Here is a 27,322-nt window from a genome sequence, read left to right as displayed (position 1 = left end):
ATAATAAATCCTAAAACTATTTTCTAGAGATCTAATTGCAGAGTTCTCAACACAAACACAATTCAGATGGCATAAATCCTACATTAATATCTTTGAACCAACAACAACAACCCAAAAAAAAAAAAAAACAAAACAAAAAAAAAGGCTTTTGTATTGGAGAGTTGGAATCTACAGTGACAACAAAGAAAGAATCAAATTCCATGAATGAGAGAGAGAGAGAGAATGACATACCTGATTGAGTGAGGGCCTCCTCCAAATGCCTGATTTTGTCTCTCAGATACTTGCAATGAAATAATTAAAGTTTTAAAAAAATTAGTATCAACAAAAACCAATATATATATATATACACAATTTTTGCACTTATTCTAAATCCAATATAATTAATATAAAAAAAATAGTATCAGTGTTTTCTGAAGTTAGAAACAAAAAAGAAATCTAAGATTTCAATAGTTGATTCCTTTTTCCTAGAAACCAAACAGGAAGAGAGTGAACCTGTAGTGAATCTGGAGGGAATCCGGAGTTGAGTGCTGGCCTGTGAGGATGGAGAGAAAGAGAGAAGAAGAGTGACGGCTTAGAGAGGAAGAGAGAGCTGGCAAAGTGAGAGAGAGAGAGACCAAAGGTGAGTATGAGGAAGAGAGAGTGAGGTGGCTGAAAATGGTCCAAAATGGGAAATAACTCTGATTTTTAAACATTATAATTAGTAGGTCACGTTTTCAAACTATATTTTTTACTAGCATCTCGAGTCTAAGAGGCTCGATTTTAGACTATAAATAGAGTCTTTGAGGGTCAGTTTTCATGTTCTGATCGGGTCTGAGTTGGTACTTTTTCCACGTAGCGTCCACCTGTAAATCAAGTCTCTAAGACTCGATTTAGTGGAGTTTTCATTTTCGCTCATATTTTGTAACTTTTATGTGGGACCTACTCTATAGACTAAGTCAAACAACCCATACCCCACGCTAAGTTCTCTCTCCACTTCATTTTTTTCTCTAAAAATTTCCTTCCTCTTTCTCTGCCTCTTTTCTATCTTCCAGTCACTCTGGCATTGACGAAACTAATTCCTACAAAGTTTTGTTCTTCATTTTTCTGCATCTCAGGTAGATCGGTGTCTTCGATTGATCCTTCTTCTTCTTGATTCAAAGTCAGGACTCTGAAGGCCTGGGTCGCGCGGCACCTAGGTCACGTGGCGCTTGGGTCGCATGGGGCCTGGGTTGGGCGGCTGGATCGGGTAGTGGTGCGGTGGTGGCGTGGTCTGGTTGGATCGGGCGGCTGTGGGTTCTCTGGTGCTTCAAAGAATTCTCAGGAGGGTTTAGGTTTTGTGTAATTTGAATGAACAATACTCTTGGTGTTTTATTTCATGGTCAAGGCCCTTAAAGAAAAAGTTTGAAAATGTCTCAGCTTATAAATCAAGTCTCTAAGACTCGATTTTTAGGTGGTCACCATGTGGAAAAATGCCACATCAAACATGATCAGACCATGAAAATCCAGTCTTTGAGACTCGATTTATAGGCCTTAAATCGAGTCTCTTAGACTCGAGATGTTAGTAAAAAATATAATTTGAAAATGTGGCCTACTAATTATAATGTTTGAAAATTAGAGTTAATTTCCCATTTTGGCCCTGAAAATGTGATAGGGTAAAAAAAACCCTAACTTTTGCCTTTTGTTTTTATCCGTTGATCTTTCTTGGTGTATTGTTTTTATCCGTTGATCCTCTTTTCTGAATTCTAATTTTTTTTTTTTTTTATTTTTTTTTTGTGCTAATCCTCCTTTGTTTTCTACTTTCGTTTTTACTTTTCTTTTTTCTTTTTCTTTCCTAGGCGTGACATGCTTTTTTTTTTCTTTTTTTTTTTTTTTTTTCTGATACCTTTTTGATAAGAACGTAATTTAATACCTAATGTTTCAATCAACCCATTTGGGATGGCAACTTTGTTATTACCTTTCAAAAATGATAAAAAAAAAAATTGATAAAAGAAGTTTAAATTCTTAACGTAATAATTATTCTTAGTCCTAAAATTTTGGCTTTTTTTTTTTGGGAGGGGGGAGGGGGCTAATTGAAACACGTTAGGAAGGAAACAAATTTTTGGGAAATTTTGGGTAGGAAAAATAAAATAAGACAGATTTATTTTAAGGAAAAAATAAAAATAAAAAAGACAATTTTAATTAATTACCATTTTTGACTAGCAATTACCATTTTGTAATTGTACATGAATCAAACACATCTATATATTTAAGCAAGTTAATGAGTGTAAAATATTAAAAATATATTATTAATGAGCTATGAAATAAAATTTAAAATAAAAAACAATTGCATATACTTAATAAAAATTACCACACAACTTTCTCAAAAAAAAATACCACACAATAAAAATTATCACATGTTCTTGTTGATGAAATTGTTAACCATTGTTTAACAATAATTGTTAGATTATGTATAACAAACGTTGTCAACTTATGTTTGACAAACGTCGTCAACAAATGTTTAACAAATATTGTTAAATTATGTTTACAAATATTGTCAAATTAGTCAAATTCGTCAAACATAATTTCACTCATAGGCCCTTTGGTGTATGAGTTTTATTGATGTGAATAGTGCCTATTCAAGATAATGTATCTCTTAATTACAATCCCTTGTTTCAAGGGAAGGCCTTTTAATTCCAAACATGTTGTCTTTGTACATGAGTTTATTTATTTTTATGTTTAAGGGGATATGTGTTTTTATTTATTTGTGGCTACACCTAATAATTTGTTTAGGTTGCCTATGTACCCTTGGCGGGGATCAAGCACTTTGCAGTTCTTAATTTGAAGTTTTAGATTTAAAATCCTTAAATTGATTTTGCCCAATTTAAATGATGGACATTTAAGTCAAATACTTTGTATTTAATTAAGTATCGACTTAGTTTCGCTTTTGGTGGGATGAGATAATTGGTTTTAATCTAAAGGATCAAATTAAGGACCTTGTTTTATGGAAACTGAATCAAGGATTCTCTTTTGAATGGTTGAATGTCCAAACAATTTCCTTTTTTTCATTTGTTTCCTTATAGGAATTTTAATGATATTTGGATTGAGGTTGATTTGAAGCAACTTTATTATTCATGAACATGTTTTAGGAACTAGGAATTGGAAAATTTCCTCAAATAAATTTTATATGGTCATTTTATTTTGTGAATTATTAACTCCAATCTTGTTTAAAGAATCAATAATCCCAAATAATTAGTCACAATTAATTTGTTAGAGTCAAGGACTCCATTAATTTGGTAGAGTCAAGGACTCCATTGATGGGGTAGAGTCAAGGACTCCAATTATGGGAGTAGAGTCAAGGACTCCATTACTTTTGTATAGAGGACTTTATTTGATAAAACATTACACCAAAACTTGAGAGAATTTTTATTTGGTAATTTTCAAATAGGATTTAAGAGTTAGGGACTCTTGTATAAAACTTCATTAAAGAGTTAGGAACTCCTCATGAAACCCAACCCTATTTGTTTTACCAAACAAAAATTCAGATTTGAAGAAGAGGAAGAGGAAGAGATTTAAAGAAGAAAGGGACTGATAAAATCCCCACCTAATGTGTGTATTCCTCCTTTGCTTGTTGCTCTCTATTGTTTGTGTCTCTTTTTTTTTTTTTTTTTTCTTTTCTTTGCTTGCTAAAGCTCTTTATTTATAGAGAAGTTTGAGAAACTGTTCCCACCTTTTTTGTTCCTCAACTGACCGGTTAATGGGCAATTTTCATGGACCATTATCTTTTTTTACGTGCTCATGCCATCACCACTCTTCACCTTTTGGTTTGTTTGTTTCTAGAATTTTCATTTCATAGGTACAAGGCAGCTCACATGATCTCTTCTTTTTAATTCAATTTTTGTTTCTGCTGTGGCCTCCTTTCAACCTTTATCTCCCTCTTTTTTTGGGATAATGGTAGACTATTTTTTTTTTTTTTTTTTTTTTTTTTTTTTTTTTTTTTTTTTTTTTTTTTTTTTTTTTTTTTTTTTTTTTTTTTCAGAAAGACATTTTGGCAGGTGGTGAAGAAAAAATCAACTGAGAATTACAAAAGCACTCCATATATAACTACTCTACTGAGCACAAGTTTATGGACCTTTTATGGACTTCTTAATCCAGATGGTTTACTTGTAACCACGGTTAATGGAGCTGGTACCGTCTTTCAATTCATATATGTCGCTCTCTTTCTCATCTATGCTCCCCAGGATAAGAAGGTGATATAAATGTCTCATTGCTATCATGTCAACTACTTTTATAAATGCTAAAAATAAAAATCAAGAAGCTCACTTTGAAAATATAAATATTTAACCATATTAATGAATTCAATTAACTCATTAATTTTTTTTAATTCTCATGTTTTTATGTCAATGAATTAACTCAATAATGAAAGGTCTATTCTGGAACCTAACTCATTATTGTTAAATCTTTTTATTTTTATTTTTTTATATATATTAATTGTATAATTGTTTATCCCTATCTTCTACCTTTTTCTTAATTATATAATTTCTTTCAATTGAAGTTGGCCTTTTGCCAATTTAGGCTTTGTGTGTTTGTCATGAAATAGTACTGCTTTCTCTTTTAAAACCATGGTAGACTATTTTCTTGTTTGAAAGTAAAAAAAAAAAAAAAATCCAAAATCAAAGAGTTTTTTTTTTGAGAAGAGAAAAACAAAGAAATTATGTCTAATATGAGTCATATGACTAATGTATCGTATATTCGTATGCATCAATTCTTAGTAATTTTTTGTTCAATAAAGCAAATGTGTGAATGCATGCAGGTCAAGACGGCAAAGTTGTTGGCCTTATTGAATGTGGGATTTCTTGGGTTAGTAATTGCAGTAACTCTTCTAGCAATTCCGGGAAGTGTCCGACTTACCGTTGTTGGAATTTTATGTGCTGGATTTACCATAGGCATGTACGCATCACCTCTATCAGTTATGGTAATATCTTTAATTCCCTTCACAAACTATGTACTTTGTTAGTGAAAAGTAGTCACTTCTCAAGAAAAAATTGATATAATTATTATTATAATTATTTTTGTTGTTGTGGCAAGTAACATTATTTGCAATTTTGCATGTTACTTCTTCACACGGTGATGGTGCCATATGGCACTGATCCATATCGCTCTTTTAGTAAAGAAATACACTTTTCAAGGAGCATGGTCTACAAAGAATAAAAGAAAAGTGCATTAATCACTTATATAAAGAATTGATTATCAAAGGTTTTTTTTTTTTTTTTGGGGGTGGGTAAGTCTTTATTTGATGTTATTTCTACTTTATTCAATAGAGAATGGTGATAAAGACCAAGAGCGTGGAGTACATGCCCTTTTTCCTCTCATTTTTTCTATTCCTTAACGGTGGTATTTGGTCTGTTTATGCGGTGCTTGTCAGAGACTTCTATATTGGAGTAAGTTTTCTCATTTATTCTCACAGTATTGCTGCTAAAGATTCTAATACTTAAGCACTATGACATATAAATTTGAAACAGTCACAAATTTTGATATCAACCATACCGAAAGGAATAAAAAAAAAAAAAAAAAAAAAAAACTAGAATTAAGCAAGACTAAACACCAAATTTCCCCTATAAAGTTGTTAATGGGCACAATTAAATGTGGGCCTAAGCTTCCATACTCTAAAAGAGAAGGGCACTAGTGTCAATGGGCCCATGAGGTCCATATTAGGACCATGTGAAGGAACATTCTGGGCCCAGAATGTATGGTCGAATTGCATAAGAAAACAATGCAACTAAACCTTGAATAATTGGAATTTGCAAAATTTGGTTGGGTTGGGTTTGAATCCTTAAAAATGGTCCTACATAGCTCATGCTATGTAACCCAACAAAGACAAGGTGTTTTGTCTTGCTTTTGTTTTGTTTTGTTTTCCCCCCCTTAGAAAAATTCATTTAAAACTCTATATTTTATGGAGTGTACAATAAAATCATATAGCTTCAAAAACAAAAAATTAAATTATAATTATTTTAAAAGTAACAAATTAAATTCTATAACTAACAACTTAAGCCTTCATGATGTTTCGAAAAAAAGTAAATTCAAATTTAGTCCATTTAAGTTGAATACATTTTTATTTGTGGTTTAATATAGGTTGAGAATTTAATTTACTATCTTTAAAGTTGTAGGGTGTAATAAAATTACAAGTTTAATTTGTTATATCCCTAAATTTTAGAGTTTGAATTATAGGTTTCTCCTTTATAACATTCATTAAACATTAGAAATTTCTATTTCTAATACATGCCTTTGTAAATGTCCCAGAGTGCTAAATTTTTACTTTATCCAAACAATTTTAGGTGCCAAATGCTTTTGGCTTTGTGTTGGGGTCAATTCAATTAATCATATATGCAATTTACAACAAGAAGTCAATTTCAAAAAAATCATTGGAGATGATGGAAGAAGAGGGCTCTGCCCACCTTGTCAAAGAAAATGAGATGGGAGAATTTGAGGAGGATGAAGAGGCCAATGTAAAAATTCGAAACCTCCACAAAGGAAGCAGCCTCCCAAAACCATCTGCAAATCGACAATATAGCTTCCAAAGGATCTTGAAGACACTTTCTTTGAGTCCATATCAGGGGCGGAGCTAGAAATTTTGGTTTGGGGGGGGCCAAGTTGTGATGCTAATATATTAGTTAAGACAAACCTCTACACACACATATATATAAATTAATTTACTAAGAGAATTTATAATCTTCTAAATTTTAAAGAGTATATGAAAGTCATGTATTTCTTCTATTAGATATATACAAAAATTTATCATTTTCTACATAACTTAATTTGTTAAACCTCTTAAATTATATGATTTTAATATGATTTCTCTTTCTTTTAAGAGCACCATTGAAATGACTCAAAATTTGGGAGGGGGCAACTTCAATTTTTACATGCTACATTTTTTTTAAAATGTAAATAATATACATACTATAAATTAATTTTTTAAAATTTTGGGGGGCCTTGGCCCCCACCCTTGTGTGTGGCTCTGCCACTGGTCCATATGAAAGACACCCTAGTTGACCCTATGAAAAAGATGTCGGCAAGGGAGAAAAGAATCACAGTTGATTATCAGGTTTTTGTTTGGTGAAAAACTTGGAAATTATGTGTTGACCCTATGAAGAAGATGTTAGAAAGGGAGAAAAGAATGACAATTAATTATGAGGGTTTTGTTTGGTGGAAAACTTAAAAATCACGTGTTGCTTAGCCTTGTAGTTAATGATTTTAACATTGAAAAACAAGAGGGGAAAAAAAAAAAAAAAAAAAAACCTTGTAGTGTGGGATATGGTAATAACTTGTAAAGTTGTGATTGAGCTTTCATAAATAATGACATAATTAGTTTCTGGCCTTAATGTTTCAACAACTAACGCTACAAGTAAAAGCCCTATTGTAATGACATTTTTTGTTACAATAAACTTCAAATTATTACAATAAACATCAATTGCAACGAAAAAATTTGTTTGCACACTATTGCAAAATGTTTGTGGCAATAAATTATTGCAACAAAAATTTTGTTGCAATAAATAATTTTTAATAATTTTAAAATTAGGTTATTGTAACAAAATAAATCGTTGCATTGGTCTATCACTCAATTGAAATTAGTTTGCAATTATTAAAAAAAAAAAAAAAGTTTCAACGTATGATCCATATATCTCTTAATTTTTGACATGGATGTGTTAGATTTTCATGATTGTACCCTTATTACCGATCAAGACACCATTTCTATAGCTTGTTTTATTTCTTGTTACTCAACTTCAGATTATAAATTTGTGTGGAGTGTCCAAATATGACTACAAGATATCATGTTGTCATCGGAATTGAATCTTTTGTTTCTCCAACAAAGTCCATGAACATAATCACCAGTTTATCCTGCTCAATCTTTAACTATAGTCAAGCATAGAACTCATTGCCAAGTTCAGACTGGGCATCAATTAAGTAGTTGCTCCGAGTGTGTTTGGCCAGCCTTAACCAAAAAATAAAAAAATAAATAATAATAATAATAATAATAATAATAATAATAATAATAATAATTATCTCTTCTTTTCTACAAATAAGCAATTCAGCAAAGCCCCTACAAATACACTCACCTCCCATCTAAGTATCTAATATCAGTTATGTTTCTTTTTTCGTGAAAGACATTTTGGCAGGTGGTGAAGAAGAAATCAACTGAGAATTATAAAAGCATTCCATATATAACTACTCTACTAATCACAAGTTTATGGACCTTATATGGACTTCTTAATCTAGATGGTTTACTTGTAACCACGGTTAATGGAGCTGTTACTCTCTTTATCAATTCATACATGTACATGTCACTCTCTTTCTCATCTATGCTCCTCAGGATAAGAAGGTGATATAAATGTCTCTTTCCTATCATGTCAACTACTTTTATAAATGCTAAAAAATAATAATTAAGAAGCTCATCTTGAAAATATAAATAGTTAACCATATTAATGAATTAAGTCATTAATTTTTTTAATTCTTATTTTATTTATGTCAATGAATAAATTAACTCAATAATGAAAGGTTTATTCTGGAACCTAACTCATTCTTGTTAGGGTAAATTGTAAATTGTACTTCTAAAGTTTGGTGGTGTTTGAATTTTACATTAAAGTTTCAGAATTTGGATTTTACCCTCTGAAGTTTAGGGTGTTTGGATTTTACATCTTAATGTTTCAAAATTTGGATTTTACCGTCTAAAGTTTAGGAGTGCTTGGATTTTACATCTCTAAATTATGAAACTTTAGGGTGTAAAATCTAAACACCCACAAACTATAGGGAGTAAAATCCAAACATCTCTAAAATATAGGGGGTAAAATCCAAATTCTAAAACATCAAGGTGTAAATTCCAAACACTCCAAATGTTAGAAGGTAAAATTTAAATTCTGAAACTTCAGGGTGTAAAATCCAATCACCCCCAAACTTTAGGGGTGTAATTTACAATTTACCATTCTTGTTATATCATATATATTAACTGTATAATTGTTAATCACTATCTTCCACCTTTTTATTAATTATAGAATTTCTTTCAATTGAAGTTGGCCTTTTGCCAATTTAGGCTTTGTGTGTGTGTCATGAAATACTGTTTTCTCTTTTAAAACCATGATAGACTTTTTTTCTTGATTAAAAAAATAAAATATAAAAACAAAGAAATTATGTCTAATATAACTGATGTATTGTATGCAAATGAACATCAATTCTTAGTAATTTATTTGTTCAATAAAGCACAGGTGTGAATGCAGGTCAAGACGGCAAAACTGGTGGCCCTTATTGAATGCGGGATTTCTTGGGTAAGTAATTGCAGTAACTCTTCTAGCAATCTCTGGTAGTGTCCAACTTGCCGTTTTTGGAATTTTATACGTTGAATTAACCATGTGCATTTATGCACCACCTCTATCAATTATGGTAAGATCTCTAATTCCCTTCACAGACCATGTACTTTATTAGTAAAAAATAGCCACTTCTCAAGAAAAAAAATTGATATAATTATTATTATCATTTTTTTTTTTGTTGTTGTGGCAAGTAACATTATTTGCTTGATACTTCTTCACACGGTGATGATGCCACTTGTTGTATGTGGATCTCACATGGCTCTGAGCCATATCACTCCTCTTTTAGTAAAGAAATACACTTTTCAAGGAGCATGGTCTATAAAGAATAAAAGAAAAGTGCATTAATAAATTATATAAAGAATTGATTATCCAAGGTTTTTATTTTTTATTTTTTAATGTGGAAAGGGTATTGTCCTAACAAAAAAATCGTTTCACTTTCTTTGATTTTTTTTTTGGTGAGTCTTTATTTGATGTTATTTTAACTTTGTCCTACAGGGAATAGTGATAAAGTCCAAGAGTGTGGAGTACGTGCCCTTTTTTCTATTCTTTAATGCTGGTATTTGGTCTATTTACATGGTGCTTGTCAAAGACTTCTATATTAGAGTGAGTTTTCTCATTTATCTTCTTAGAGTAATGGTGCTAAAAATTCTAGTACTTAAGCACTATGGCATATAAATTTGAAGCAGTAACAAATTTTGATTAACCATGTTGAAAAGAATAAATAAAAAGTGGAGCTAGAATTAAGCAATAGACTAAACACCAAATTTCCCCTACAAAGTTGGCAATTGGTACAATTAAATGGACGTTTGAATTTGGATGAAAATTATAAATTATTTTACTGTTTATGGGTCTCACTGTACTTTTTGGTACTATTCATGAGTTTCACTATATTATTTCAACTTATTTTTACCTTTATATATAATACTGTAGGGACTCAATTTGGATTGGACCCAGAATAAGGATGGGTTGCTAGCCCAACAAGCCCAAACGATAAATTTTTAGAGCGTGGGTGCAAGAACTAGTTCTACCCGATAGAAAAGGTCATGGTTATAGTGCAGTCAAAGACACTTCAAGCTAATTGTATGATAAAAACTCTCCTCGGCTAGGTTTCAGGGGGTATCTTTCTGAGTTCCCTCGTTCTTCTCCCTCTCTCTTGTTTTTCCAAAAAGTCCTCTCTGATGTCACCCACTTTCTGGATATATACTCCGTTCATCACTTTCTTTTCACCGTACATGTGTAGGCTCTGTTCTTAGAACTCCTTTCTGTCCCATCCAGCACTTCCCGGAACCTTCACTTAGTTGCCATAAGGCTGCTTGATTACTGTTCAGGTATCACCTCCACATTAATGCGGCCAGAGAGTTAGTTGGGAAGCATTTAATGTGGGGGTAGCAACTCCAGAAGATATTTGTTATCTCCCCCAGTTCTTCCCTTGTTCCACGTTCACTATCCAGTTCTAATGTAACTTTGCGGGGTGCCCTGAATAGTCAGGTAGTTATACCCACCTCGGACCATGGTATCCGAGATGAGTCTTGTCCTCGAACACGGTTTGGGCCACTGCTCATGACATTCATCCCTTTTTCTTATACTGGTCCCATAATACATTTCTTTAATCATCCTCGGACAAGTGAATGTCCTCGGACTGGGCCGTTGGGTCCCAAGCCCATTTCCTATGATTCCTGTATCTTTTTAGATAATAGGCCCCACAATAGCCCCTCAAAATCTCACTTTTTGTCACCTTGGAAAAAAAAGAGATTTTGATATCCTGCCTTCACTTCTTTTGTGGACTTTCCCAACCTTCAGAGCGCCTTTCTATCTGCCCAAGGCACGCTCCTGACATTTCAGCACCAGGAACACGCCATTATTAAGTGATGACGGCTTCTCTGTCCCCCATGCTCAACGGCAAGATGGGAATCTAACGGTGGATGACCCTCAATATTTATGAGTGAGATTTTTCCCACTTACAATTTCTGTGCCATTATAAAGAGCTTTTCAAATCAACTCTCTTTTCAGTTACAAAAATCGCACTGTCTCAGCGCATATTCATTGAACCTGCTTCTCTCTCTCTCTCTCTCTTTCATTACTCCATGATCTCATAAATACTAAGAGTCTGTCCGAAGAGCTCATATTCCAAGCCTGTAAGTTTCTTTAACCTTCCTTAGTCTTTAATCTTCTTTGCTAGTTTTTCTTCGCAACTTTTAGGAAATGGGTAGGTTCAAGCATCTAGTTGAGTCCGAGGAGGATATGGAGACATTTAGAGTTAAGTAGAGGATTCCCCCAACAGTGGGTATGAAATATGCCTCCACAGAAATGTGGTTAAACGATAGGAAAATAGGGGAAGTGGTCATCCCTATGATTGCCTTTATAGAGGGAGGGATGATTATCCCTATGGGTAGCCTTACTAGAAGTTATCTTAGGTTCTTTAGGTTGTCTCCCACACAATGCGCTTTAAACATGTTCAGAGTGTTAGGGAGTATAGAAGTACTAAAAGCAAAGCTAAACTTAGGTCTGACCCATCACGATGTGAACTGGGTGTACAATCTCAATAATTTGAAGGGTCAGGGATACTATTTGAAATCTAAGTTCCCTGAAGTAAGGTTGATTCAGCGTCTCCCCACATCGAATAAGGGCTTAAAAGACGATTTTCTAATTTTTTCTGGGGAATGGCATGATGGTTTATCCTGTCCGACCAAAGAGGGAACACCAAGTGGGGTTTTTGGGTTATAAGCCCCTATAATTTGGATTGTGTTCTTTAGTTTGATTCACCTCTATTTCTGACAGTATTTTTTTTTTTTTTTTTGCAGACAGGCGAGCTACCAAACCTCAGTTCAGATTGGTTAATAGGGAAAGTTTAGATAGAATCCTACGGTCTGAGGTTTACGTAAACCCATCGGACGGTCAACTAAGAGCAGCCCACATAATCCTTCAATACAAGTCGATTTCCAAGGCGTTTCAAGCTCCCAAGTGCGTGATAAGGGCCAAAGATCCTCGGCTTCACCGTATCAGTGTAGCCTTTGAGGGATTTATTGTTCCTGAGGGTGCTCCGATTCCTGAAGGCGTTCCTTTCACTGAGCCGTTATCCGAGGCCATTTCCTTCGTAGGAGCTTCATCATCACACTCCGTTCCCCAGGAAGTAAAGGGAGAAGAGGAAGAAGAAGAAGAAGAAGAAGAAGAAGAAGATCAAACTTTAGAGGGAGTTGTAGAATTGTCGGATTCTGCAGACGAGTTTGAAGTTTTCAACCAACCTCAATCTCCCGAGGTGACTTCTGAAGAGATGGGCATCCAAAGGAAGAGCCAGAGGAGCTTAATGGATGTGATCGAAAGCCAGCCTGGAAGGGAGGCGCTGGGGAAGTCAATTCAACCCAACCTCCCCCCTCCTCCTCCTCGTCAACCACCCCAACCACATGGAACCGAACCTAATGACTCAAAGAGGAGGAGAGAGCCTAAAGACAAAGAAGTGATAGAGCCTAGGAGGCCTCACCTGCCTCGTGAAGATGAGGTCCAACGAGCTGCAAAGCAGCAAAAAGTTACCCATGGGTCTCAATGTGTGGTGGAAAGGGCCACTACTCAGTCCTCGGAACCCGAGGCTTGGCTCCCCGCACCTATGCTCGGTGGGGAGCCTCTGAGGGAAGATGCCTCACTTAGGGACTTCAACGGTGGAATTGGGTGTCGCATCGCCTCGGCTTTAGAGGAAACACTCATTCTTCCCAAGGATATGGCCGAGCTGAGAGGCCTCAAGAGGAATGAGGTCATCTAGAATATGAAAAGATATTTAGGCATGGTATGATACTCTTATCATCATTATTATTATTATTATTTTTTTTCTTTTATGAACGTTGTGCAAACACCTATATGTATTGTATCTCTAACTCTTTTTATTCTAGGCCGTTCAAGCCACCTTTAGGTTGGAGGAGATAACCAACACCTGTTACCAGCAAATAGACGACGAGAGAAAAAGGCGGGCAACAACTATGCATACGCTCACCATTGCTGAGCAAACTGTTGAAAAATTGAGGAAAAAGCTGGCCGAGGAAGAACATGCTCGGAAGAGTGCTGACTCCGCCTTGGAGAACACCCAAAGGCAAGCTGAGGACCAGAGGAAACTCTTGCGTGACGCTAACGCCTAGTTGGCAACCTCCAAGGAACAGATATCATCTCTGCAAAAACAATTGGAGGAAGCCCAGAGACTTAGAGATTAAGCTGAAAAAGCTTAGGCCAAGGTTGAGAAAGGAAAAGCTGAGGTTGAAAAAGAAAGAGACACAGTCGAGCAACATGGCTACGAAGTTGGCGTTGCTGAAACCGAGGAAAAATTTCGGGCAGAGGTGCCCGTGGTGTGCCGAGAATACTGTGCTCTGACCTGGGGAGAAGCTCTCAACCGAGCTGGGGTTGAGACTTCATCCAAACTGAGAAGGCCTAAAAATGTTTATTTTCCTCCAGCCATTTGAGCCCCAGGTCCCTCCGCTCAACAAGAAAAGGCATCCTCTACAGCTGTTGAATCAACCGAGGAAGCTCAAATTCAAGTTCCTCCCCGTCTCAATGAGCAGGAGCAACCTGAAGTGCTCGAAGGTGCGAAGGACATGCCCTCAGACAGAGGAGCAGAAAGGCCTAAGGATGGAGCAGCTTCTCAAAGCTTTGAGCAAGTCTTAGCCTCAACCACCTTACCTGTTGGAGAAGATCCAAAGGTAAAGGAGAAAGATGTTCCTCACGAGGCAACTAACAAAGCCCCTCAGCCCAAGCTCCAGATCAAATTAAACAAATAGTGAATGTAGTTAAATTCTCTTTGTTTTTCCTTTTTTTTTTTTTTTTTAAACTTTTCAAGGACATTTCTAATTGTAGTGTATATTTCTCTTTCTAAATTTACATGAGATATTGTGGTTTTGCTTATCACTTGTACAATTTCCTGCACGAATGGTCTTTATTTCTACCTGATCCCATGTTGTAGAAGGATAATATTTGATGATATAAGGTGAAACTTAACTTTATATACATTGATTGGGAACTAAAGCAGACTATAACAATGAATTTCACAGCCCTACAAAGGCTTGCTTTAAATGTGCTAAGAATTGTCCATATATAAAGCGGTATTCTAAATGTTTAACCCAGGGATGTATGGAACACCTTTAAAGTGATGCTTTAAAGTGATGCTCATGGAGTTTGCTTTGATATACAAGTTTAGTTGCATGGGCCCCGCCTAGGAAGCATTGATCCCAACTAAATTTGTTGTATAAACAATTTGCCACATCTTAATCTCTGTACCCTACTTCAATTGAGATCACGGGGTATTAATTTCTACCAAGTTGTGGTCCGAGGACCTGACAGAACTTAGTTTCTGTTTAATACTTCAATAAATTTTCGTGTATTAATTTCCACTAAATTGTGGTCTGAGGACCTGACATGACTTAGTTTCTGTTTAATACTTCAGTAGATTTCCGTGTATAAATTTCCACTAAGTTGTGGTCCGAGGACCTGACATGACTTAGTTTCTGTTTAATACTTCGATAGATTTCCGTGTATTAATTTCCACTAAGTTGTGGTCCGAGGACCTGACATGACTTAGTTTTTGTTTAATACTTCAATAGATTTTAGTGTATTAATTTTCACTAAGTTGTGGTTCGAGGACTTGATATGACTTAGTTTCTGTTTAATACTTCAATAGATTTCATAGTATATTAATTTTCACTAAGTTGTGGTCCGAGGACCTGACATGACTTAATTTCTGTTTAATACTTCAATAGATTTCAGTGTGTATTAATTTCTACTAAGTTGTGGTCTGAGGACCTGACATGACTTAGTTTCTGTTTAATACTTAAATAGATTTCAGTGTGTATTAATTTTCACTAAGTTGTGGTCCGAGGACCTAACATGACTTAGTTTCTGTTTAATACTTCAATAGATTTCAGTGTATTAATTTCTACTAAGTTGTGGTCCGAGGACCTGACATGACTTAGTTTCTGTTTAATACTTCAATAGATTTAGAAGCACACATTGCAGAAATAAGATAAATTATAAAAGGAAGTAAAACAAAACTTGTTAATAATAATACCTCTTTAGGTTGCTTACATTCCAGGGATAGAGTACAGATTTTTCATCTAAATCTTCTAAGTAATAAGCAGCAATCCCTGCTATGAATGTGATACAATATGGCCCTTCCCAATTAGGACCCAACTTTCCCTAGTTCGGATTTTTGGTAGTTCCCAAAACTTTCTTCAGCACTAAATCTCTAGGAGTTAACGGCCTTAACCGGACATTCGCATCATAACCTTGCTTTAGCTTTTGCTGATAGTAGGCCAATTGAACCATCGCATTTTCTCGTTGTTCGTCTATTAAGTCCATATTCTTCTTTAATAGTTCATCATTTCCATCCGAGGTGAATGAGCTAGTTCTTAGCGTTGGAAAACCCGTTTCGAGAGGAATCACAGTCTCAGCCCCATACGTCATTGAGAATGGGGTTTCCCCTGTTGACCGCCGAGGTGTAGTTCGATACGTCCATAGGACATGTGGCAACTCCTCCACCCATCTTCCTTTTGCGCCATCCAGTCTTTTCTTAAGCTCACCTACTATGACTTTGTTGACAGCCTCAGCCTGTCCATTTCCTTGCGGATAGGCAGGAGTGGAATATCTATTCTTTATTCCCAAATCAGAACAATACTTTCTAAATGCTTTGCTGTCGAACTGAAGACCATTATCCGAGATGAGAGCTTGGGGAACTTCGAACCGAGTAACAATATTTTTCCAAACAAACCTCTTGGCATCTACATCCCTGATATTGGCCAGAGGCTCAGCTTCTACTCACTTCGTAAAATAATCTGTGCCAACTAATAAATATTTTTTATTTCCTACTGCCCTAGGGAAAGGGCCAACGATGTCTAAACCCCATTGAGCAAAAGGCCAGGGGCTAGAAAGAGGATTAAGAACTCCTCTCGGCTGATGAATGTTTGGTGTGAACCTTTGGCATTGATCACATTTCCTGACATACTCCTATGCTTCTTTTTGCATGCCTGGCCACCAATACCCCTGAGTAATCGCTCGGTGAGACAAAGACCTTCCTTTAGTGTGACTACCACAGATCCCTTCATGTAGTTCCTCTAGAAGTGCCTCTAAGGCTTCGGGATGTACACAAAGCAGATATGGCCTAGAATAAGAGTGTTTGTACAACTTTTTGTCCTCGGACAGCCAAAACCGAGGAGCTTTTCTCCGTATCTTCTCTGCCTCAGACTTGTCCTCGGGTAGTATATCTTTCTTAAGGAATAACTTTATAGGATCCATCCAACTAAGCGCCGACCTGATTTGATTGACTTGAGGTGAGTTCCCCGTCATTGGGGTGGCTGTGTTTAAGTCTTCAACCATTATCATCCGGGGTAAGTTTTTTGCCGAGGAGGTAGCAAGGGTGGCCAAAGAATCTGCATGGGCATTTTCGCTCCTATGGACATGAATTACTTCAAAAAATCTGAAATTTACTTGCAGATGCCTAACCTGACCCAAGTACTCCTGTATTCTGGTATCCCAGGCTCCCAATTCCCCTCTGACCTGGCCCACGATCAGTTTTGAATCTGAGAAAATCTCCACTGTTTTTCTACCAAACTTCCTGACCATCGCCATCCCCATTAACAAAACTTCATACTTCGCCTCATTATTAGTGGCTGAGAACCCCTACCTTAAAGACTTCTCGATAATGACCTATTCAGGAGATGTCAGAACCAGCCCTGCTCCTGACCCCCTTTGATTTACTACTCCATCCACATACACTTTCCAGGGTAAGTCATGTTGCGCAGAGATGAGGCCAACTGATTTTTCATCCATGCCACGCGGGCATGTCTCTATTTCTTCAGGGCCTTCAGCAAAATCAGCCACCAGGTCGGCGAGAACCTAGCCCTTCACAGAGGTACGAGGCGTGTACTTAATATCAAAAGCCCCTAAAATCGTGCCCTACTTGGCAATCCTACCAGTGTAGTCTGCACTCCGAAGCACTACCTTGAGCGGATATTGAGTTAGGACGACCACAGTATGTGCTTAGAAATAATGGGGGAGTTTTCTTATAGCGTGCACCACTGCCAAAATGGCATTTTCTAACGGCAGATAACGTACCTCAGCCTCGTGAAGCGACTTGCTCACATAATAAACTGGCTGTTGTATGCCATTATCTACTCGCATCAGAACAAAGCTAATCGCGTAAGTGGCTATCGCCAAGTAGGAAAAAAACACCTCATCCACCTCAGGACTAGACATAATGGGTGGTCGAGATAGGTACTCCTTAAGTTGTTGGAATGTAAGGGCGCACTCCTCTGTCCATTCAAATCCTTTCCATTTGTGGAGTAGTAGGAAAAAAGGTCTGCACCTGTCCGCCGACCGGGAGATGAATTTATTCAAAGCAGCGGTCATCCCAGTCAAGCTCTGGACCTCCTTGGGATTCCGAGGTGGTTGCAAATTGCTTATGGTTTTAATTTGATCGGGGTTCACCTCAATCCCTCGGTGAGTCACCATGTAGCCCAAAAACTTTCCCGAGCTTACCCCGAATCAGCACTTAGATGCGTTCAGTTGCAATTTATGTTTCCTTAAAATCTCAAAAGTGTTGGTGAGGTCTGTCACATGCTCGGCCATTACCTTGCTCTTCACAACCATATCGTTAATATAGACCTCAATGCTCCTGCCCAGCTGTGGCTCAAACATCTTCGTCATTGGTAAGTAGACCCCGCGTTCTTCAAGCCAAAGGACATTACCTTGTAGTGATAATTTCTAGTAGGAGTAAGAAAAGTGGTCTTCTCCTGGTCATCTAATACCAGTGGGATTTGATGATAGCCCTGAAAGGCATCTAGGAAGCTCATCCGAGGATGGCCCACTGTTGCATCCAGCAGCTGATCTATACGGGGCATAGGAAAAGGGTCTTTTTGACAAGCTCTATTAAGATTCATGAAATCAACACATATGCGCCATTTTCCATTTGTCTTTTTCACCATGACCGTATTGGCCAACCACTGAGGGTAGAACACCTTCTTGATGGCCCCTGCCTGCTTGAGCTTGGTCAACTTGTCTTTGATAGCCTCGGCATGTACTCTGGATGGACGCCGAGGTGGCTGTTTCTTTGGGATAACAGAAGGATTGACATTCAAATGGTGACAAATGAAGTCTGGATCCACCCCTAGGGCTTCATAAGCATCTCATGCAAACACATCAATATTTCTCCTAAGGACTTCAACCAACTGCTTCTTCTCTAACAAAGGTAACTGTGCTCCCACCTGAAAGTATTTTTCTAGATCATCACCAACACTCACCCTCTCCAAATTCTCACACTCCGTTTCCCCGACAGTTATACTGAAGTGGGTTCCCTGAGTCTTTGATTGCTATAAGTCATCCTCGGCTGTGGCCGAAGTATCTGTCTCTGGCCGATGTTGAATGGCCATTATCAAGCACTGCCTTGCCATGGCTTGATTTCCCAAGATTTCTAAGACCTGGCCTTCTGATGGATACTTCACCTTCTGATGAAGAGTGGAAGAAACAGCCCCCAAGGCATGCAACCAGGGCCTACCCAAAATAGCCGTATACGGAAAAAAAGAATCCACCACAATAAAATCCACCTCCACCACTTCTGAACCAGTCTGCACGGGTAACCTAATCATCCCCACCGGAACGACCGATCTGCCCTCAAAACCCACCAGTGGGGAGCTGTAGGCTGTCAAAACCTCGGGTTTCAAATTCAGCCCCCTAAATAGGTTAGGATACATTACCTCGGCTGCACTCCCCTCATCAACTATCACCCTCTTCACATCATACCCTCCAATCCTAATCGTAACCACCAAGGCATCATCATGTAGTTGTATGGTTCCTCTCTTATCTTCCTCTGAAAAACTTAACACCAGTGAGGTGCTCAGTCTGGCTCTCTTCGACCTTGAACTGGAGCCTTCATCCAAGCACTAAGACACCGACATTACCCTAGAAGGGCAAGACCCAGTTCTCCTTGGGGCAGCAAATATAACGTTTATCGTGCCTAAAAGGGGTCCTGAAGAAGCACTCCCCTAAAATGTTGAACTTGCTTGGCCTCCTCGGCCGCTGGAATGGTGTAGAAGCTGGGTTAACTTCCCTTCTCGGACCAGTTGTTCCAAGTGGTCCCACAAGTTTTTGCAATCTTCAGTAGTATGTCCATGATCTTGGTGGTATTGGCAGTAAAGGTTCCGATTACGTTTTGCAGGATCCCCTGCCATCCTATTAGGCCATCTGAAGAATGGCTCATCTTTTATCTTTTCCAGAACCCGTTGCATTGGTTCTCAGAACATAACATTAACCGCCTGAGAGTTGACATATCCTGATTGCCCTCCAAATTCCCTCCGAGGTTAGTTATTATTGTACCGGTCTGACCTGAAATCCCTCCTTTCCTGAGGGGCTGCCTCTAACTTTCCTCTACCTTGTATCTGATCCTCCTCTACTCTTCTATACTTGTCTATCCGATCCATAAGCTGACGCACGCTAGTAACAGGTTTACCAGTCAGAGATTTCCTCAGGCCATGCCCGGTTGGAAGGCCTTCCTTAAAGGTATTAATGGCCACGTCGTTATGAGCTCCGTCTACTTCATTGAACATTTCCCAATATCTATCAGAATAGGCCTTCAGGGTTTCCCCCTCCCGTATAGACATGGATAATAACAATCCCAAGGGTTGAACAACCCTCCCGCTGGTGATAAAGCGAGCACTAAAGGCCTGAGTGAGCTTCTTAAAAGAGTTAATAGTATCAGCTCTTAAGCCGTTGAACCATCTCATCGCCACTGGACCCAGGCTTGATGGGAAAACTTTGCACATTAAGGCCTCATCCCTAGCATGAATGGCCATTCTTTGATTGTAGTGGCTAACATGTTCTACTGGATCTGTTCTACCTTTATAAATGGTGAACACAGGTTGATGGAACCACCGAGGAAGATTCGCATCCTCAATGTGTCTCGTGAAGGGCGATTTGGAAACTTGACTCAGCGCTTTGTTCAGAGCATCATTCCCAAGCCCTGATGAGGTGGGCTCTTATGCTTTCACTCACGGTGATACTCCTCATCATACGAAAAGACTCATTGGGTGGAGTTCTTGACCTCTGTTTGTAATTGGTGTCATCTGACTCCTCAGAGGATTGCCCGGAGTTACGAGCCATACGCCTTCGTCGCTCATGTCGCAATTCCCTTTTCAACTTGTTAATCTCACGCTGCATGTCCCCTTCGTTCTTTACGTGGGAAACATGGCCTTTCCCCTGAGAATGACTTCTATCTGTGTGGGTTATTCGTGTACTTCCCTTACGATCCCCCCTATGTTCATGGACTACCAACGGATTACTATGCTGAGAGCCCTTAGACTCTGCTTGGTGTGGATTAGCATCCACCTGCTGCGGGTCAGCCATTGGTTGCTGCGGTGTTCCCCTTTCCATCACAAACACTGCACTTGCCTTTCCTTATGAATAGATCAAGTTCTTCCCACAGACGGCGTCAATTGTAAGGACTCAATTTGGATTGGACCCAGAATAAGGATGTGTTACTAGCCCAACAAGCCCAAACAATAAATTTTTAGAGCGTGGGTGCAAGAACTAGTTCTGCCTGATAGAAAAGGTCATGGTTACAGTGCAGTCAAAGACACTTCAAGCTAATTGTATGATAAAAACTCTCCTCGGCTAGGTTTCAGGGGTATCTTTCTGAGTTCCCTCGTTCTTCTCCCTCTCTCTTGTTTTTCCAAAAAGTCCTCTCTAATGTCACCCACTTTTTGGTTATATACTTTGTTCATCACTTTCTTTTCACCGTACACGTGTAGGCTCTGTTCTTAGAACTCCTTTTTGTCCCATCCAGTACTTCCCGGAACCTTCACTTAGTTGCCATAAGGCTGCTTGATTACTGTTCAGGTATCACCTCCACATTAATGTGGCCAGAGAGTTAGTTGGGAAGCATTTAATGTGGGGGTAGCAGCTCCAGAAGATATTTGTTATCTCCCTCGGTTCTTCTCTTGTTCCATGTTCACTATCCAGTTCTAATGTAACTTTGCGGGGTGCCCTGAATAGTCAGGTAGTTATACCCACCTCGGACCATGGTATCCGAGATGAGTCTTGTCCTCGGACACGATTTGGGCCACCGCTCATGACATTCATCACTTTTTCTTATACTGGTCCCACAATACATTTCTTTAATCATCTTCAGACAAGTGAATGTCCTCGGACTGGGTTATTGGGTCCTAAGCCCATTTCCTATGATTCCTGTATCCTTTTAGATATTAGGCCCTACAAATACTTTTAGCAATAAATTTTTATTTTCAATAAAATAAGTAGTATCCAAACAGACCTTAAATATAAGCTAAACTTCCGTACTCTAAAAGTGAAGAGCACTAGTATCAATGGGGCCATGAGGTCCATATAAGGCCAATGCGAAGGAAGATTATGAGCCCAGAATGTGTGTCCGAATTGCATAAGAAAAACCATGCAACTAAACCGGGATAATTGTAACTTGCAAAATCTGGTTGGGTTGGGTTTAAATCCTTAAATGGTCCTACATAGCTCATGCTATGTAGCCCAACAAAGAAGGTGTTTTGTCTAGCTTCTTTCTTCTTCTTCTTCCTTCTTCTTTTTTTTTTTTTTTTTTTTTTTTGGAATGGTTCTTTTAAAACTTAAAACTCTATAGTTTATGTGTAAAATTAAATCATATAGCTTCAAAAAAATTATAATTTTTTAAAAAGTAACAAATTAAATTATACCATTTCAAAACTAACAATTAAAAATTAAATTATAAAATTTTAAAAAGTACCTTATGAAATTCTATAGTTTCAAAATTAACAAATTAAGCCTTGATGTTTCAAATAATAATAAATTCAAATTTAGTCATTTAAGTTGAATTTATTTATTTATTTGGTTTAATATATGTTGAGAATTTAATTTATTATTTTTAAAGAAGTAGGGTTTAATAAAATTACAAGTTTAATTTATTATATCCCTACATTTTAGAGTCTAAAATATATGTTTCCCTTTTAAAGCTTTCATTAAACATTAGACATTTCTCTTTTTAATACCTGTCTTTGTAGATATCCCCGAATGCAATATTTATACTTTATTCAAACAATTTCAGGTACCAAATGCTACTGGCTTTGTGTTGGGGTCAATCCAGCTGATCATTTATGCAATCTACATCAAGAAGTCCATTTCAACAAAATCATTGGAAATGATGGAAGAAGAGGGCTTTGCACATTTTGTGAAAGGAGCATTCGAGGACAATGAAGAGGCCAATATGAAATGTCGAAACCTCCACAAAAGAAGCAGCCTCCCAAAACCATCTATAAATCAACAATATAGCTTCCAAAGGATCTTGAAGACACTAACTTAGAAATCCATAAGAAGGACACTCCAGTTGGCCCTATGAAGAAGATGTGGGAAAGTGAGAAAAGAATCACAACTGATTATGAGCTTTTTGTTTTGTGGAAAACTTAGAAATCATGTGTTGGCCCTATAAACAAGATGTTGGAAAGGGAGAAAGGAATCATAGTTGATTATAAAGTTTTTGTTTGGTGGAAAATTTAGAAATTATGCAATGCACAGGAATAGTTACTAGATGAGTTTCAGGAAAAAAAAAAAAAAACATAATTTTTTAGTTTGAGCAGTAAGCAAAAATGCATGAACTTAAAAAAATGGCAAATTTCAACTTACCTACCAGTGATTTGACCGAAATTTAAGTTACCTATATGTGATTTAAAAGTTGGCACTTTGCCTACCCGAGGTTCACTTCGTTAAGCTTCCGTAACTCACCTTTATACTTTCACTATTAAAAACACAAAAAATATAACAAAAAACATAAAAATCAAGATCTAAAAGCATATTTCTTAAAATGGTGAAAATTTGGCTTAAGAACACTCTTACCAAGTATAACTTTCTTGGAACCAATGTTAACTCTGTGCTTACCATAAAGAATCACTGCAAAACATAGAATTACTTACAACGCAAAGAGATTTTTTCACTAGATTGTAAAGAATACAATGGGGAACATTGATCTTTCTTGTATTAACAAATTCTTAAAATGTATTAACAAATTCTCTAAGTCCTAAACAACATAGAAGGTAAATGCTCTAAGAGAATTATTATTATTATTGTAAGGACCAGATTTGAGTCTTTAGCCTAAAAGATGGATGGACTTAGGTCCAAAAAGCCCAAAACAATGAATTTATAGAAAATGGGTTGGAAAACTTGGCTCTAATGAATTAGTCAACAAATAAGGTAGATCTTGAAGATAAGAGAATGAAGATAAATAAGTTTAAATTTGAGAAAATCATCCTCGGCAAAGTCCGAGGAGATCAGTTCTTTTGTATTGACCCTCAAGTTCGATTACAAGTTTGGTTCTTGATTGCTATAGTGTTTCTCTCTATCTTTTTTGATCCCTCCTTCCTCCAGGGTCTCTTACATTATATACCTTCCTTTGAATGATCTTGACTCTCTATTTGTTGATCATCCAGGCCACTACCTAAGTGCTTGTCCCATCAGACATCCTCTCTGGCTCTTTGTGAGTAGACATGGCAATACGGGTTAGAATTTTCTGACCCGACCTGAAAAATACTTGACCCGAACTCGATTTTTTGACTCGAAGCAAAAACAGGTTGACTCGTGACCCGACTTGATTTTTGCGGGTCAACCCGACCTGACCCGGATAACCCGTAACTCGACTCGTTAAAAAAATTTGTTAAAAAATATATTTTAATTACGTTCTGATACTAGGTGCATAAAGCACAAAGTAACAAAACTCATAATTAATATATTATAGAGAATGACTATTTTTATCATCAAAAGTACCACCAAGCAAGAAAAAAAAAATCATCAAAAGTACCAATAAGAGCTAGCTAGCCTAGCTTCTGTGCTTGCATGCCAATTGCCTATAACATGTTACACAAGACAAGGACCAAGGCTCTCAAGAGTCATCACTCATCAATCAAGGCAACCATTAAAAAAAAAAATCTCATTTAGGATTCAGCTGAGCTGTAGGCATTGTCCAAACTCTAGAGGACCAAAGCCACAAAGCCACAAATGGCAAAGCTAAAAGTTAAGTCAAACCAAACCAGTGAAACCCACAAAGCTTCCTTTCCCAGTTTCTCATTCTCTACTCTTTCAGTCTTTCTCTTGTGTAGTTGCGCCTCCTCCGGCCTTTGCCATTTCTTCACACTGACTATTTTTTTAGTTTATCTTTCTAAGTAATCTAACTTTACAATTATTTTAAATGCAACAGAAATATGTGTACTTAAGAAGACCGATAACTTGCTACTTTGCTAGCTTACTTGTTTTGTTTGTTTTAAGATCTATCTCTTTTTGAAGATGTAAACTTGTAATTATATGCATTTTGACAGTGAGCTATTAACATTGAAGACTTTTTCCATCATGAATTTATGACTATAAATAATTTTTGTCATGCTCAAAACTATCAGAATTGGAAGGATGTTAACAAGTGGCATTAAGTACAATTCATTTGCTTAATTAATTTTATTCATTCTCTCCGAATATATTGTCATTGATTTGTTTTTGTAATTGAAAAAAAGAAAAAAAGTTGTTTGAAAAATACGGGTAAACCCGACTCGACCCGCAACCTAATTAACCCGTAACTCATTTGACCCACAAACTCGATTGACCTGACCCGCCCGTTTTGCCACATCTATTTGTGAGTTGGGGTAGCCAAGACAGCACTGTTCAGAGGTCTTCTCCATATAAATGCTGCCAGAAAGTTAGCTGCAGAGCATTCAATGCAGTGGCAACAGCATTTCCTTAGATATTTCCCAGCTCCCATTCTTCCAGTACATTTGTAGTGTATGTCTTTATTAATAGAATCTCTTGGATCGTTACCTTAGATGATAGGAGATACATCTTGATTCTCCGTTGCGTTTAGCCAAGGGGATATTTCTTCTCGGACAACCTCTTCCAGTCTCCACAGTCATAGTTTGCTCGTGAAGTTTGAGCTATTACGTCTTCCTTGCTATTGATCTATTCTCAGACTATTGTACCTCCTTGGACAAGGCCCAAGGCCCAAAAAAGATTGGGCTTGTGTCCCCACAATTATTATTATTATTATATTTAAAATAGTGGTAACTTCGAAATGGTACAACATTACGAACCGGTACCGAAATATTTCGTTCCCATAACCAAACCGAAATGGCCTCTAGTACGGTATTGATTCTCTTAGTTGTATGTATAGGTATGTATAGGTATATACAAGATAAGTTGTAATATATATTACCAAAAGGTGCCTTTGCATAACTTTTCAAATTGAATACACCAAAAAGTGCCTATTGAAATGTCATAACTCTTCATATTAAATATACTAAAAAGTGCCTATTGAAATGTTATAACTCTTCATATTGGATATATATTAAGGGTGCCAATTGGCCGAAAAGGTGCCTATTGAATAAAAATGTGTCTATTGACCGAAAAAATGTCTATTGAATGAAAATATACTTATTGACTAAAAATGTGCCTATTGAAGGGCCATAATCCTTTGTGTATAAATAGTGGTTCATATTCATTTTTTTACATTTTTCTTAACTTCTTCTCTTTCATCTTTTTTAGAAATACTAGAAACCTGTGTGTTAAGGACATATTTTATATAATTGGCTAATCTTTTGATAAAATGCACTTTACTTGTAATTGGGTAGATTTAGGATGGGTTTAGTATTTTAAGAAACAAGAGTTCAAGTCAAGTATTAAAGCCATGAAGATTTGACCAAGAAACAAGAGAAGAAAGAGTTGTTCACTAAATCTCGACAAAATCCTTTCTATTGAGAAATAATGTTGAAGCTCGAAAAAAACTTGACATAAGTTGTTTCTGTTGAGAATTACAAAATCAGACTTTTCAGATTTGATTGCATGTAGATTCTTGTATATTTGTGTAGGGTTTCTTTTCTTATAACCCTAGACATATATAAGGATTATTTTAAAGGCCGTCGTACATGTATTGAGTGACCTAATGCCTTATTTTGTCTGAAAGAAGCCATTGCATTTTTGTGCCAAAGGGTTTTGTAACCAAGGAGCTTCCTGATCTTCATTGTGCATGAAGTAAAGAACTTTGCAACCAACAACCTTCTTCAAGTTGCTGGAGTTAGTTATGTACCGAAATCCGTGCATCATTGGTTAGTCACGTACTGGGATTCGTGCATTAAACGAAAAGAGTGTCATTACAAGATCAAGTCTAATTGGGTATTGGAGTGAAGATTTAACTTTAGGTTGGTAAATTTGGGATAGGTCAAGGATGGTTGGTAAGATTCCTTTTTACTTGTAATCACTTGATTATTGATTAGTGGATTCTTGGGAGTGGTGACCTTAAAATCATCTGGTGGGGGTTTTTACCTTGGTGGTTTTTCCCATTCGTAAACAAATCACTGTGTCAAATTTAATTTTCGCTGCATTTAGTTTAGTTAGTGATTTGTTTGTGCTACCATGCTATTGCATGTAATTGAACCTAATTAATTAACTTGGGTTATTAATTAATTTGCAAGGGGTCAATACATTTTTGCCCTGTCAAGTGGTATCAGAGCAGACATACTCTGATTAGGTTTTAATTATTATTGTGTGATCCATTGACTCCTGTTGTCATGGATAAAGGACAATTTCTAATTATTCCACTTTTATTTGATAGCACTAACTATGCTTACTGGAGAGTACGCATTAGAGCTTTCTTATAGTCTTTAGATGAGAAAGTGTAGCAAGTTGTGGAGATTGGCTGGACTAAGCCAAAGGAAGCACCTGCTGATTGGGATGATGTAAAGATCAAAGTGGCAAACTTCAATAGAAAAGCATTGAACGCCATTTTCAGTATGGTCACGAATAAGGAGTTTAAAAAAATTATCCTCGACTGAAACTGCAAAGGAAGCATGGACCATTCTCCATATGACTTATAAAGGAATTAAGGCCGTTAAAGATTCCAAGCTTCAAAGGCTTACTATAAGCTGCTGATCGAATCTCGAGGGAGATTGCTTATGTACCTCTTGGTGGGAGGATCAGGTCCAAACGTAGTTCATGTATATAATTTTTTTTTTGAATGAGTA

The 27,322-nt window shown here is 37.0% G+C and overlaps 2 protein-coding genes across 2 annotated transcripts; both read left to right on the top strand.

Moving 5' to 3' along the window:
- Nucleotides 1-4,750: 4,750 nt before the first annotated feature.
- LOC112016232 (bidirectional sugar transporter SWEET17) lies at nucleotides 4,751-22,807 on the top strand. Its single transcript, XM_065775610.1, has 5 exons — nucleotides 4,751-4,930; nucleotides 5,277-5,396; nucleotides 9,225-9,272; nucleotides 9,810-9,917; nucleotides 22,381-22,807. Exons 1-5 carry the CDS (start codon nucleotides 4,751-4,753, stop codon nucleotides 22,633-22,635), a joined length of 711 nt encoding a protein of 236 aa, XP_065631682.1. The 3' UTR covers nucleotides 22,636-22,807.
- On the top strand, nucleotides 11,517-14,215 carry LOC136068431 (uncharacterized). Its single transcript, XM_065775572.1, has 3 exons — nucleotides 11,517-11,520; nucleotides 12,116-13,092; nucleotides 13,196-14,215. Exons 1-2 carry the CDS (start codon nucleotides 11,517-11,519, stop codon nucleotides 13,066-13,068), a joined length of 957 nt encoding a protein of 318 aa, XP_065631644.1. The 3' UTR covers nucleotides 13,069-13,092; nucleotides 13,196-14,215.
- Nucleotides 22,808-27,322: the final 4,515 nt, after the last annotated feature.

This window comes from Quercus suber, unplaced genomic scaffold, assembly GCF_002906115.3.
Source record: "Quercus suber isolate HL8 unplaced genomic scaffold, Cork oak 2.0 scaffold_115, whole genome shotgun sequence".
Taxonomy (NCBI): Eukaryota; Viridiplantae; Streptophyta; class Magnoliopsida; order Fagales; family Fagaceae; genus Quercus; species Quercus suber.
This window is presented reverse-complemented; position numbering and strand designations above follow the sequence as displayed.